Genomic DNA, 13,111 nt, shown 5'->3' with positions numbered 1-13,111 from the left:
AGAGAGGAGAAGCAGCTAGGGCTTGGCCGCACGCCCTCCCCCCCAGTCCGAATAGGACAAGGAGAGGGGGGCGGCGCCCCCCTTCCTTCTTCTCCTCCACTCTTTCCCCTCCCAAGTCCTAATCCAACTAGGAAAAGGGGGGAGTCCTACTCCCGGTGGGAGTAGGACTCCTCCTGGTGCGCCTCCTCCTTGGCCGGCCACACCCCCACTTGCTCCTTTATATACGGGGGCAGGGGCACCCCATAGACACAACAATTGATCAAGTTGATCTTTTAGCCATGTGCGGTGCCCCCTCCACCATAGTCCACCTCGATAATACTGTAGCGGTGCTTAGGCGAAGCCCTACGTCGGTAGAACATCAAGATCGTCACCACGCCGTCGTGCTGACGAAACTCTCCCTCAACACTCGGCTGGATCGGAGTTCGAGGAACATCATCGGGCTGAACGTGTGCTGAACTCGAAGGTGCCATGCGTTCGGTACTTGATCGGTCGGATCGAGAAGACGTACGACTACATCAACCACGTTGTGCTAACGCTTCCACTTTCGGTCTACGAGGGTACGTGGACAATACTCTCCCCTCTCGTTGTTGTGCATCACCATGATCTTGCATGTGCATAGGAATTTTTTTGAAATTACTACATTCCCCATCACTCCACTCGCCGCCGGTTGTGTGATCGGACCTAGCAGTCTGCCGCACGACGTTCCTCCTGCACGCGCGGATACCGTTAGAGGTGGTACACTTGCGCCGCTCCGGCGAACATGTACGTGAGACCGACGACCGGCTGTACGAGGGAGATCGTACGAGGAGGAGACGATCCACGCGAACGCGCTGGCCCCAACTCTTCTTCCGCTACACGGCACTGCGCGTCTAGTGGTAACAGACTGTGATCCATCTTCCGTAGCATGTTCTTGGTTGTTCTGCACGTAGGAATTTTAATTTGCAGTCGACACACCCTATCGTAGAACCCAACAGTGGTATCAGAGCCTCTGCTATAGGATTTGGATTCAGATCGTATGCATATTAGATATGTGGAGGGGATAGATGAGATCTGTTGTCGTTGATGAGATCGGCTATGTGCATGGTTTATGTGATCGACTGCACATGGGGATCGTTGAGGCTATGTTTTCTGATGATCGGAGTCGATGAGGTCGTGACACAACCTACCCCTACTGGTCGGTATCCGCCATCGGGGTTAACAGTGGAACATAAATCCGACTCGGGCTCGCGATGATCGATAAGATCGGTCAGATCAGAGTATTTGGCGTGATCGGAATTCGGCGCCTTGTATTTCATACGCGATCACTCAAACCGGTAGAATGCGATTCTATGCATAACTTTATTTTGCAGGGTTTGATGTGAATAGTATGGCTCATGTGTATGTGATGCATGTGTGTAAATTATACATGGCCTGTGTGTCATGTTTGTCAGCCGGCAGGAGCCAAGGTGCTGTCATTATATTGTATAACAACCTGTGTGTCGACTTATGACTCTATGTAAAATTCATTACTAGTTGTAGTAGTTGGATAATAGAGATCAGGTTGGCGGCTTGGCGGCCCGGCGTGACAAACAAGATGGAGTTTCTAGATGGTCATCGGAGTTGGAGCCGACCTGGAAGAACATCCATGAAGGAGCCATACTATTTCACAATATATGTTTTACTTGTGATTGTTATGCTTCTTTGTTTCTATGCATGTTAGAATGGTAGAAAGATCCCTCATGAATACCAAGTAAATTGCCATTTCCGATGTTGCACCTTCGCACGTCAAGTACGTCTAGTAGTGGGCTCATAAAATTGGGGTGCTGCTAGGTGTGCTTGAACTGAAGGGTCCGTGTCGGACACGGACATGCACTGCATTAGGTTAACTTGACAAGGCTATCAAAACGGTTTTGGGCCTTGTGGCAAAAGAGGTTGGGAGCCGGGGTATGAGATACCTACCCGACCGACAGGAGTTGTATAGAGATACGATTAGAAAGGAGTTGCTTACCGGATAGGCATGTTGTCTAGCGGTGATGCTAAGGCTCACTAGTCGCATGTGCTAGTCGGATCCTGAATCACTCAGAGTTTGCGGAGGGATGCTGACTTCAGTGGGAGTATTTCTGTTTAAGGCTAGTATTACTCTACATAAACACATTGCTTAGTGATTGCATATTTTTCTGTTGTAGATCAATGGCACCACCTGCTCAACCCAACTTTGCATTGAAATCAACTCTGGAAAAGGATAAACTGAATGCAACAAACTTTACCACCTGGTATAGAAATTTGAGAATTGTTCCCAAGCATGATAAAAAGGAACATGTTCTAGAGGATCCGCTTCCAGAGGAACCTGCCGATAATGCTAGTACCACAACCAAGAATGCCTACCAGAAACTCGTTGATGAATCAAACGAGATCAGCTGCCTCATGCTGGCTTGTATGGAGCCCGATTTGCAGCAGCATTTCGAAGACGTTGGGGCTTTCGATATGATCGAGAGTCTCAAGAGCATGTTTCAGGTGTAGGCTAGGACCAAAAGGTTCAACATCTGGCGATCCTTGATCGATTGTAAGATGAAGGAAGGTGATCCACTGAGCCCGCATGTGATCAAGATGGTTGGATATGTGCAAGCTTTTGATCGGTTGGGCTTCCCACTCTTGGATGAGCTGGCTACTGATGCAGTTCTAGGTTCTCTTCCGCCCATCTATGGGACGTTCATCTCTAACTATCATATGCATGGCATGGATAAGAAGCTCACTGAATTTCATGGGATGCTCAAAGTGGCAGAGCAGGATATTAAGAAAGGCACGCATCAAGTGTTGATGGTGCAGAAATCGGCTAAGTTCAAGAAGAGTTGGTCCAAGAAAAAGGCTAAGGCAAAGGGCACGGAGACAGTAACCTCTGTCGCTGTACCGAAGTCTGGACCGGACTCAAAGACCATTTGCTATCATTGTAAGGAAACTAGTCACTGGAAGAGGAACTGTAGCAAGTGGCTTGCAAAGCATGGCAAGAAGGCCGGGAATGCCGCTTCAGGCAAAGGTACACTTGTTGCATATGTTATAGACATTTACCTTGCTGACATACCTAGCAGCTCTTGGGTATTTGATACCGGATCAGTTGTTCACATTTGCAAATCGATGCAGGGGATGGTAAGAACTAGGTGTGCAGCACAAGGGGAGATTGACATCAGGGTCGGCAACAAAGCAAGAGTTGCTGCGTTGGAGGTCGGCATGATGCAGCTCCAGCTTCCTTCTGGATTTATTTTGGAATTGAATAATTGTTATTACATTCCTGCACTTAGTCGGAACATTATTTCTGCCTCATGCTTGATGAGTCAGGGTTATGAATTCAATTTAAAGGACAATGGTTGTTCGATTTATTTGAATGGTATGTTCCACGGCTATGAACCCATTATTGATGGGTTATTTATATTGAATCTAGAATAGGAACCGGTCTATAACGTGAATGTCAAGAGGCATAAGCCTAATGAGATAAATCCGACATACTTCTGGCATTGCCGGCTTGGACACATTAGTCTGAAACGCATGAAGAAGCTCCATGATGATGGACTCCAAACTTTGACCGACTTTGGATCGTTCGAGACATGTGAATCATGCTTTCTCAGTAAGATGACTAAGTCTCCTTTTGCAAAGAGTTGTGAGAGGACATCCTAGCTATTGGAACTGATACACGATGATGTGTGTGGACCAATGAGCACAACTGCCAGAGGTGGCTATCAGCACTTCGTGACTTTTACCGACAACTTGAGTAGATATGGATATATCTATTTGATGAGGCACAAGTCGGAGACTTTTGAAAAGTTCAAAGAGTTTCAAACAAGGTTGAGAATCAGCTCGACAAGACTATAAAACTTCTACGATCTGATTGTGGAGGTGAGTACATGAGCCAGCAGTTTGATGATCATCTGAAAAGCAGAGGTATAGTACCTCAGCTCACACCTCCGAGTACGCCATACAAAAATGGTGTATCAGAACGGAGGAACCATACCTTTTTGGACATGGTTCGATCTATGATGAGCAAATCGGATTTACCCTTGTCATTCTGGGGATACGCTCTAGAAACTGCATCTTTCACACTTAACAGGGTACCATCAAAATCAGTAGATAAGACAGCACATGAGATGTGGACCGGGAAGGCTCCCAGTTTGTCTTTTCTAAAGATTTGGGGTTGTGAAGCATTTGTCAAGCGACTTATGTCAGACAAGCTTACACCCAAGTCGAACAAATGCATATTCATGGGATATCCGAGGGAAACCTTGGGATATAGCTTCTACAACCGGGAAGAGAACAAAGTGTTTGTTGCTTGGAACGGGGTTTTCCTTGAGAAAGAGTTTCTCAGTCGGGAGGCCAGTGGGAGGACGGTCCGACTCTAAGAAATTCGAGTACCACTCGAGGACGGCTCGGCGGGTGATGGGATCATACCGGAGTCAGTCAGGGAATCTGTAGTGGAAGCGGCACCAGAACCACAGAGGTCAGAAAGATTGCACAGAGTGCATGATGTATTGTTGCTAGAAAGCGACGAGCCAACCACGTATGCGGAAGCGATGGTGAGCCCGAATTCTGAGGCATGGTTAGAGGCCATGAGATCCGAGTTAAAGTCCATGGAGGAGAATCAAGTCTGGGACTTGGTTGATCCGCCGCCTGGCGTAACAGCCATTGGTTGCAAATGGGTCTTTAAGAAGAAAACCGATGTGGATGGAAATGTTCAGATCCACAAAGCTCGACTTGTCTCTAAGGGTTATGGACAAGTTCAAGGAATTGACTACGACGAGACTTACTCACCGGTAGCGATGCTAAAGTCGGTGAGGATTGTACTAGCTATAGCTGCATATTTCGATTATGAGATGTGGCAGATGGATGTCAAGACAGCTTTCCTTAACGGAAAATTAACCGAGGACGTGTATATGATACAGCCTGAGGGTTTTGTCGATCCGACTAGCACTAGTAAGGTATGCAAGCTCAAGAGATCCATTTATGGGTTGAGGCAAACATATCGGAGTTGGAACATTCGTTTTGATGAGGTCGTCACTGGTCTTGGTTTCATCAAAAGCGATGAGGACGCTTGTTTATACAAGTAGTTAAGTGGGAGCTCGATTGTGTTTTTGATCTTGTATGTGGATGACATACTACTGATCGGAAATGATATTTCGATGCTAAACTCGGTCAAGGAGTCATTGAATGGCAAGTTTTCAATGAAGGACCTTGGTGAGGCAATTTACATTTTAGGCATCAAGATCTATAGAGATAGATCGAGGAGGCTGCTCGGCTTAAGCCAGAGCACGTACATAGATAAAGTGTTGAAGCGGTTCAACATGAGTGAGGCAAATAAAGGGTTCTTGCCACTCTCACATGGTATAAGGCTAAGCGAGATTCAGAGTCCTTCGACATCTGATGAGTGAAGCAGGATGAGCAGGATTCCGTTTGCCTCGACAATCGGATCCATCATGTATGCCATGATATGTACACGGCCCGATGTTGCTTTTGCAATAAGCCTAACAAGTAGATACCAGGCCAACCCAGGTGAGAGTCACTGGGCAGCGGTAAAGACTATTTTGAAGTACCTAAAAAGGACTAAAGAGATGTTCCTAGTTTATGGAGGTGAGGAAGAGCTCGTCGTAAGGGGTTACGCCGATGCTAGTTTCCAAACCGATAGAGATGATTGTCGATCACAGTCCGGATTCGCGTACGTCATGAACGGAGGAGCAGTGAGCTGGATGAGTTCCAAGCAAGATACAGTGGCCGATTCTACTACAGAAGCCGAATACATTGCGGCTTGTGAAGCTGCAAAGGAAGGTGTTTGGATCCGGAACTTTTTGGATGATCTTGGTATTTTCCCAGCCTCGGTAAAACCGTTGGACCTTTATTGTGATAATTCTGGTGCCATCGCTAAGCCAAGGAGCCGAGGAATCACCACAAGGTCAGACACATAGATCGGAAATATCACCTGATACGAAAGATTGTAAAGAGTGGTGATGTAGAGTTATGCAAAATTCACACGGATGCAAACGTTGCGGATCCGTTGACTAAGCCGCTTCCACAACCCAAGCATGAGGGGCACGTTAGAGCTATGGGCATTCGATGTCTATTTGATTGACTCTAGTGCAAGTGGGAGACTGTTGGAGATATGCCCTAGATGCAATCATGTATGATGATATTTCCTATGTGTTTATGAATAAAGATAGTCCTTGGACATTATCAATGATGTGTATCATCCAGTACATGACTTGTTTGTGGGACTATGCATTGTATGATGACTGTCCTAAAAGGTCCCTAGTCGAAAGGGCTGTGTGGACGCGCAGCCAACTAGACTAATATATGACACGGTCGATGGCTTGGTCTCACTAGCCATGGAGCATTGGATGCTAACCGGATAATATGGACTTGGAAGGATCTGGTCGGGTTCAACGTAGTCAGATCCGAGTCGAGATAAGGTCCGAGTCGGACAGACCCAACTATGAGACGCAGCGATATGTCATTTGTCAGTCTCTAGTACAACATACGTTCTATGTCCTAAGACCTGAGCTGGCGCATGTACTCGGGATGGTAACAGACTTGCTTTGGGCCAACCAAACACTACTCCGTGACTGGGTAGTTACAAAGGTAGGTTTCAGGCTTGTCCAGACCCATGCTGCGAGACATGGTCGAGCAAGATGGGATTTGCCCCTCCGATCAGGAGAGATATACTCTGGGCCCCTCATGTGATCCGACCAAGATAAGCATGGCCATGCGACAAGGATTATGAGATAATCCATTTTATGGTCGGCATCACTAGAACGAGAAAGAGGTCGGGCTAGCACAAGGATGACAAACTCACCTTGAGCCCGACAACATATATCGTGTGGTAAAAGGAATGGAAGTATGATGTACAGGTTCGCCTAACCAGCTTCATAGTCTGTTTGGTGTTCGGCATGCCTTGCTAGAGGCCGCTACCAACTGTGCAGTTCGGAGGTGATCCGAACTACGACCAAGCCTGCTTGAACCTAAGGGGTCGCGCGCTTAAGGGAAGGAACCTACGAGGTCGGATCTGAGGACACTGGTCGGATGTGATCCAAGTTGTATTTGGATTGTGGCCGAGTAGACTTATGGGCTTTAGGGTCTGTGCGAGGCCCAAGTATTGAGCCCGCGATGGACGCCTATATAAAGTGGGGTGCGGCACACTCATGCGGTTGATCGCTTCGGCGCTGTCACTAGGGTTTGCATGTGTTGCGAATAGACACCTCCACTCGTCCGCTGGTTGTGTGATCGGACCTAGCAGTCTGCCGCACGATGTTCCTCCTGCACGCGCGGATACTGTTAGAGGTAGTGCACTTGCGCCGCTCCAGCGAACCTGTACGTGAGACCGACAACCGACTGTACGAGGGAGATCGGATGAGGAGGAGACGATCCACGCGGACACGCTGCCCCCAACTCTTTTTCCGCTACACGGCACTGCGCGTCTAGTGGTGACAAACTGTGATCCATCTCCCGTAGCATGTTCTTGGTTGTTCTACGCGTAGGAATTTTAATTTACAGTCGATGCACCCTACCATAGAACCCAACAACTATTCCGACAGCGACGCGCATGGTGGATTCAACCCCAACAGCACCTTCCCACATGGCGCGCCACCATGTGCCTCACCCTCCGGTCTGAACCCCGACCAGTGCACTCCCTCGCCCGTGTTCGCCAGCCTCCACACCCAGTACAACTACTCATCGCCGGCTTACTCAGCCTCGCCGACGCCGCCTCTGCACCGGGGCGCCCTACCCTTCTCACAAGCCTCGGCGCCACATTTCGGTAACCCCGGCCCGACCAAGGTCGACATGAACGAGATCATCAGAAGCGGCTCGGTCGCTGCCGCCTCCTACCCCGGGTTCCGCGCGCAAGATGACACAATGGGCACCGCCGTCGACATGGACGGTGAGCTCGACAATGTCGAGGAGGTGGAGAAGGAAGAGGAGGAGGAGATGGAGCCCGCACCGGTATGGAAAGGGAGAAAGAAGAAGCAGGGGGGGCAATGCCGGGTCGGACGAGCCGCGCGTCAAGTGGACGTTCAAAGAAGATGAGTGCCTCGCGGAAGCATGGAAGACCGTCAGCATCGACCCGATCACTGGCGCGAACCAGAACGCCGACACGTACTAGAGACAGATCAAATAGGCGTTCGATGAGCACAAGCTGGTCGACCCCTACTTCGCCACCATCCACATGCAGCGCGGCGAAATGGCCATGTCGAACCATTGGGCGATCGTCCAGGCGGCATGCAACAGATGGCATGGGGTCGTCGAGGAGATCACGGCTCGCCCAGAAAGCGACGCCCACGTCGAGGGTCAGGTATGTACAGCCGCCGGCTCACTTCTTTCACTATGTACGTCGCCGACGCTTGTTCTTCGGCTGCGCAGATGGTTCAGATATTCAACATGTACCGCTAAGACAACAGGGACCAAGAGCTCAAGTTCCTTCACGTGTTCTCCCGGATCGAGTCGTGCGAGAAGTGGAGTGATGTCCGACTCATCCTCGCCAAGACCAAAGAAACGTACAAGCCGGACGCGCCCGCCCCGGGGGCGGCGGATGGGCGCCCTGATGGCAACAAAAGAGCCAAGACGGCGAGGGACGCAACACCGGCTGATGAGTGGCTGCAATCATCGATCGAGCAGTGCATCGTCGACGCCAAGAACAACGCCACAAAGAGGGAGGAGAAATCCGACGCGCAGTGGTCGGTGTTGATGACGAAGCAGGATGTGAAGCTCGACCTACTCCAGACCAACATCGCCGTGAAGAAGAGGAACACCGACCTGGCGTTCTTGATGGGGCGGACATGTCGACGATGGACGAGCAGGTCAAGGCGTGGTACCTGGCGGAGCGTGGCCTCATCTTGAACCAGATGCCTTCGACCACCGTGCCTACGCCCACGCCGACCCCAACGCCGGTGCCCAGCCCAAGCGATGAAGTCACGCCGACGCCGACGCCGAGCACAGAAGCCACGCCGACGCCAACCAGCCCGAGCGATGAAGTCACACCGACGCCGACGCCGAGCACAGAAGCCACGCCGACGCCGACCAGCCCGAGCATATGTTAAAATAAATCCGAGGCCTACCGTCGATCATCCGAGGACCAAACAATCACACGAGCACGACACCGAGATTTGTTAACGAGGTTCACCGATATGGCTACATCCCCGGGGCCTGACTATGGGCGCTCCTCTCCATGACACCGCTACAATACCGCATCGGGTCGCCCTGGACACCGACACATGCCGCCGGCTTCCCCTGCATTCCGGTGCTATTATGTTGGCATAGGTTACATCGTGTGTCTACCCCCGCTATATATGAGAGGCCTAGGATACAAGTGTCCTATTAGGACATGACTCCATATCCTATCTAAACACAATACTACTCAGAGTCCAACTGTAACCTACCTTGTACACAATATTCGACACAACTCTAACAAACTCCACCTTGGCGAATATTCTCCACCACCCTGAATTTGTCAATGCGTCAAACTTCCATGTACATTGGACTTGAGCTTATCCCATGAGTACCGCTGCTACTCCAAAGACTCCATGTGACTCCACCTGCAACTTGTAGTCCCTTCTTTTCTTGAGCACAGTCAACGCTCGAGCAAAATTAAGTTCCTTGTTACTCTAGGTGCTCCCAACTTCCAGAGTATCAGTCCAACGTCAGCACACACTGATCACTGACCTGCGTGAAAGTGAACAACTCACATATTGGGTGTCACACATAAGAGTTACCTGAACTCAACATCACCGCTCCTTTCTTGACCGTCTGTCTGAAACTTGGAGGAATTTCACCGTTGCTTGTAGTCATCCTGAGTCAAATTCATATTTGTCTCACCACATGTATGACCACCAGAGCCTTGACCCGTCTCCATGTCCCGTGCGTACCGCACGCCTCGCCGCTATTACCGCGTCAAGCCTCCGTTGTCCCGGTCGAGTCTCAAGAGTCGCGAACTCACACCACTCAACTCCCACTGCAGAGTACCACCGATCATCACCAACCGATGACGAGTTTCACGCTTCCATTAGACCACTGGGCTCCAGTCCGAATTACGTGTCCCTCGCTTTTTCCCGCTGAATAGGCTTCGACCCCGTCGACTTACGCCGTAGCCCCTCAATCCAGCTCCACCTTCAACATGACTCCATGGTAGATGATCAGTCCACCCCTGCGCCTCATCGACTTCAAGCTCTGTGTATACACCACCTTGAATCAATCCCACACCATAGTCTTGTCGAAGCCGCACAAGCCCTCAGGGTCTGCGCCACGTGTTTCCACGCCCCAGAAGTCGGTCACCATCAGCATCACGCACCTATGTCGTCGCTGATCCCACCACCGTCTTCTGTATCAACCGACTTGCGTCGATCCCGTCAGACTGTCCAGTCCGACCCAGCCGAACTCGTTCGACTGTAGACACACTCGAGGCTCCCAAATCGTCTTCCGCGAATCTTCATCCATCACATGATAATTCCATCTTCGTTGAATTGACTTCCCGCAACGCCTTCAAGCATCTCTGTTGTGCCAACAAATTTTTCACTCTTGTCTACCATAACCCAAGGTTTTCAGTTCCGTGAACTTCTCCACCTTAAACGTGGTACCCGTTGGCACCTTAGTCTTTTGTATGTCTGACCTTGCGAAAAAATATCCAAGCTTCCAACACGTGCTCGAGTACACAAGATGCACCAGTAGCAAATTCCTACCAAAAATCCTTCTTGTACTCACGTGTATTAGCTCCCAGGCTCAACTTCAATGCTAGTAATTGCTTTGCCAAAACCTCTTGCTTTCCAATGGATGCGTTGCCCCTGTTCAATCTGATGGATTTGCTCTCCGCTGATTGGATCTGTTGCTTCTCGTCGTGTCACGTGAGGACTCGGTCCTCTTTTTATCCAAACCAAATCCGGTTCTGATTGCTCTTGCCTGCAGCTATACGCGACTGGATCCAGCACGATCCGCCGCTTGGTCCGTGTCTCACCGACTGCAGCCTTGCGGCTTCTGCCAGCTGGGCCGGTGCCCAGCACGCGCCTTTGGCCTCCGCAGCCAGCGCCCGTCGATAGATCGATCGACCTGCTGCCTGCCCGACCTGCGCGACACGTCGCCGCCGCTGCCTCTATGCTCGCCCGATCAATCCAAGATCGCCGCACGTCGAGCCGTCACACACGTACCTTCCTCCAAATCAATAATCCATGGCCTCTGAATAGCTTAGCTCATGATACTATTTGTTAGAATAAATTCGAGGCATACCGTCGATTATCCGAGGACCAAGCAATCACACGAGCACGACATCGAGATTTGTTAACGAGGTTCATCGATATGGCAATATCTCCGGGGCCTGACTATGGGCGCTCCTCTCCATGACATCGCTATAATACCGCATCCGGTCGCCCTGGACACTGGCACATGCCGCCGGCTTCCCCTGCGTTCCAGTGCTATTATGTTGGCACAGGTTACATCGCGTGTCTACCCCCGCTATATATGAGAGGCCTAGGATACAAGTGTCCTATTAGGACGCGACTCCATATCCTATCTAAACACAATACTACTCAGAGTCCAACTGTAACCTATCTTGTACACAATATTCGACACAACTCTAACAGCATAGATGCCATGCCGACGCCGAGCACGCCGACAGCGGCCAGTCCCACGCCGGAGGAGCCCGTCGTTTGATGCATTCCTTTGTCTACGCGTCCTTTCTTTGAACGCCGAACTTTTCGTGTATGTTTGATCGTCGAAGTGTGGCAGATCGCCGAACTTGTGGCATTTTTTTGTAGCGGAAAAGACAAGTTTAAATTTATGTGTGTCTTGAGACCGAAACTTGGGGCGCGGCTAGGGACTGGATCGTCCCCAGGGCAAAAAACCCACCGGCGCATAGGCCAAAACGTAATCGCGGGATGCACTGGGGGGCAAACAAGTGGAGATGCTCTCAGATCGAACGTTTTCCTTCGCTAGGCTGATCTTTCCATCGGTACCGATTTGTTCATTTCGAACGGGCTACAAATCTGACGTTCCCAGCATATCCGGGTCCATAAAAATTGCAATGCCGATTTACTTTTCATTTTTCAAAAATTCTTTTGTCCCTAGAACTAGGTTGCCTAGTCAAGGAAAGTTTGTGGAGCTACCTTTGCTTAGAAAAACAATATTCTACCCCGCAAAAGAAAAACAATATTCTGGTAAAAACGACGTCACAGACTCCCCTCCCGTGCCCATTCTCAGTTGGCACCATTGGCGCCCACAGCCCAAAACTTTGGAGCCGGCGGGCGCACCTCTGACCCAGCGATGGGAGCCTCCCGCCACGTGATCGATCCGCGGCGTCTCTTCCCCGGATCGCAATCTCAATCATGCATTCCATCTGCATCGAACGGCAGCAGCATGCCTCCTCCCACCTCTCGCCTACCTTAAAAATCCCCTCCCCACCTCCGGCAAACCACAAAACAAATTCACCACCGCTCCTCGACCTCCATCCGCTCGCCGCTCGAACCAAGGAGAGAGCGTCAGCCATGTCCGGGCGCGGCAAGGGAGGCAAGGGGCTCGGCAAGGGCGGCGCCAAGCGCCACCGGAAGGTGCTGCGCGACAACATCCAGGGCATCACCAAGCCGGCCATCAGGCGCCTGGCTCGCCGGGGCGGCGTGAAGCGCATCTCGGGGCTCATCTACGAGGAGACCCGCGGCGTGCTCAAGATCTTCCTCGAGAACGTCATCCGCGACGCCGTCACCTACACCGAGCACGCCCGCCGCAAGACCGTCACCGCCATGGACGTCGTCTACGCCCTCAAGCGCCAGGGCCGCACCCTCTACGGCTTCGGCGGCTAGGCTGTCCCCCCCTGCAGATCCCAAAAGCTTGATAGAACAGCGGCTTGTTTAGTTCTCTATTTGCTCCTGTAGTTCGAACTGAATCGTGGAACAAAGCTATTCGCATGTGTTGCTGGAAATGGAGCTTGTCTCGAGAAACAACGTGTCTCTGATTTTGTTCTGCTGCATCTCTGTTAATGTATAGTTTGTTCTTTCTCCTGCGATGTGAAATTGTGTGCGCTTGGGAGTTGGATTGCTTTGCCATTCTTTTACCAGGACACCCTGACGGATCGTACTTGCTTGCCGAACAATTGTGTATGGCCGAATCACCAACATCGTTTGAT

The 13,111-nt window shown here is 50.7% G+C and overlaps 1 protein-coding gene and 1 pseudogene across 1 annotated transcript; both read left to right on the top strand.

Annotated features, from left to right (window-relative positions):
• Nucleotides 1-9,047, top strand: part of LOC119351742 — a 143,097-nt pseudogene extending 134,050 nt beyond the window's left edge.
• Nucleotides 9,048-12,404: 3,357 nt separating this feature from the next.
• Nucleotides 12,405-12,907, top strand: LOC119364041 (histone H4). The gene has a single exon (XM_037629442.1). It carries the CDS (start codon nt 12,477-12,479, stop codon nt 12,786-12,788), a length of 312 nt encoding a protein of 103 aa, XP_037485339.1. The 5' UTR covers nt 12,405-12,476; the 3' UTR covers nt 12,789-12,907.
• Nucleotides 12,908-13,111: the final 204 nt, after the last annotated feature.

The sequence above is a fragment of the Triticum dicoccoides genome, chromosome 1A (genome assembly GCF_002162155.2).
Source record: "Triticum dicoccoides isolate Atlit2015 ecotype Zavitan chromosome 1A, WEW_v2.0, whole genome shotgun sequence".
Classification (NCBI taxonomy): Eukaryota; Viridiplantae; Streptophyta; class Magnoliopsida; order Poales; family Poaceae; genus Triticum; species Triticum dicoccoides.
The sequence above is the reverse complement of the archived record's forward strand: the minus strand, read 5'-3'. Positions and strand labels throughout refer to the sequence as shown.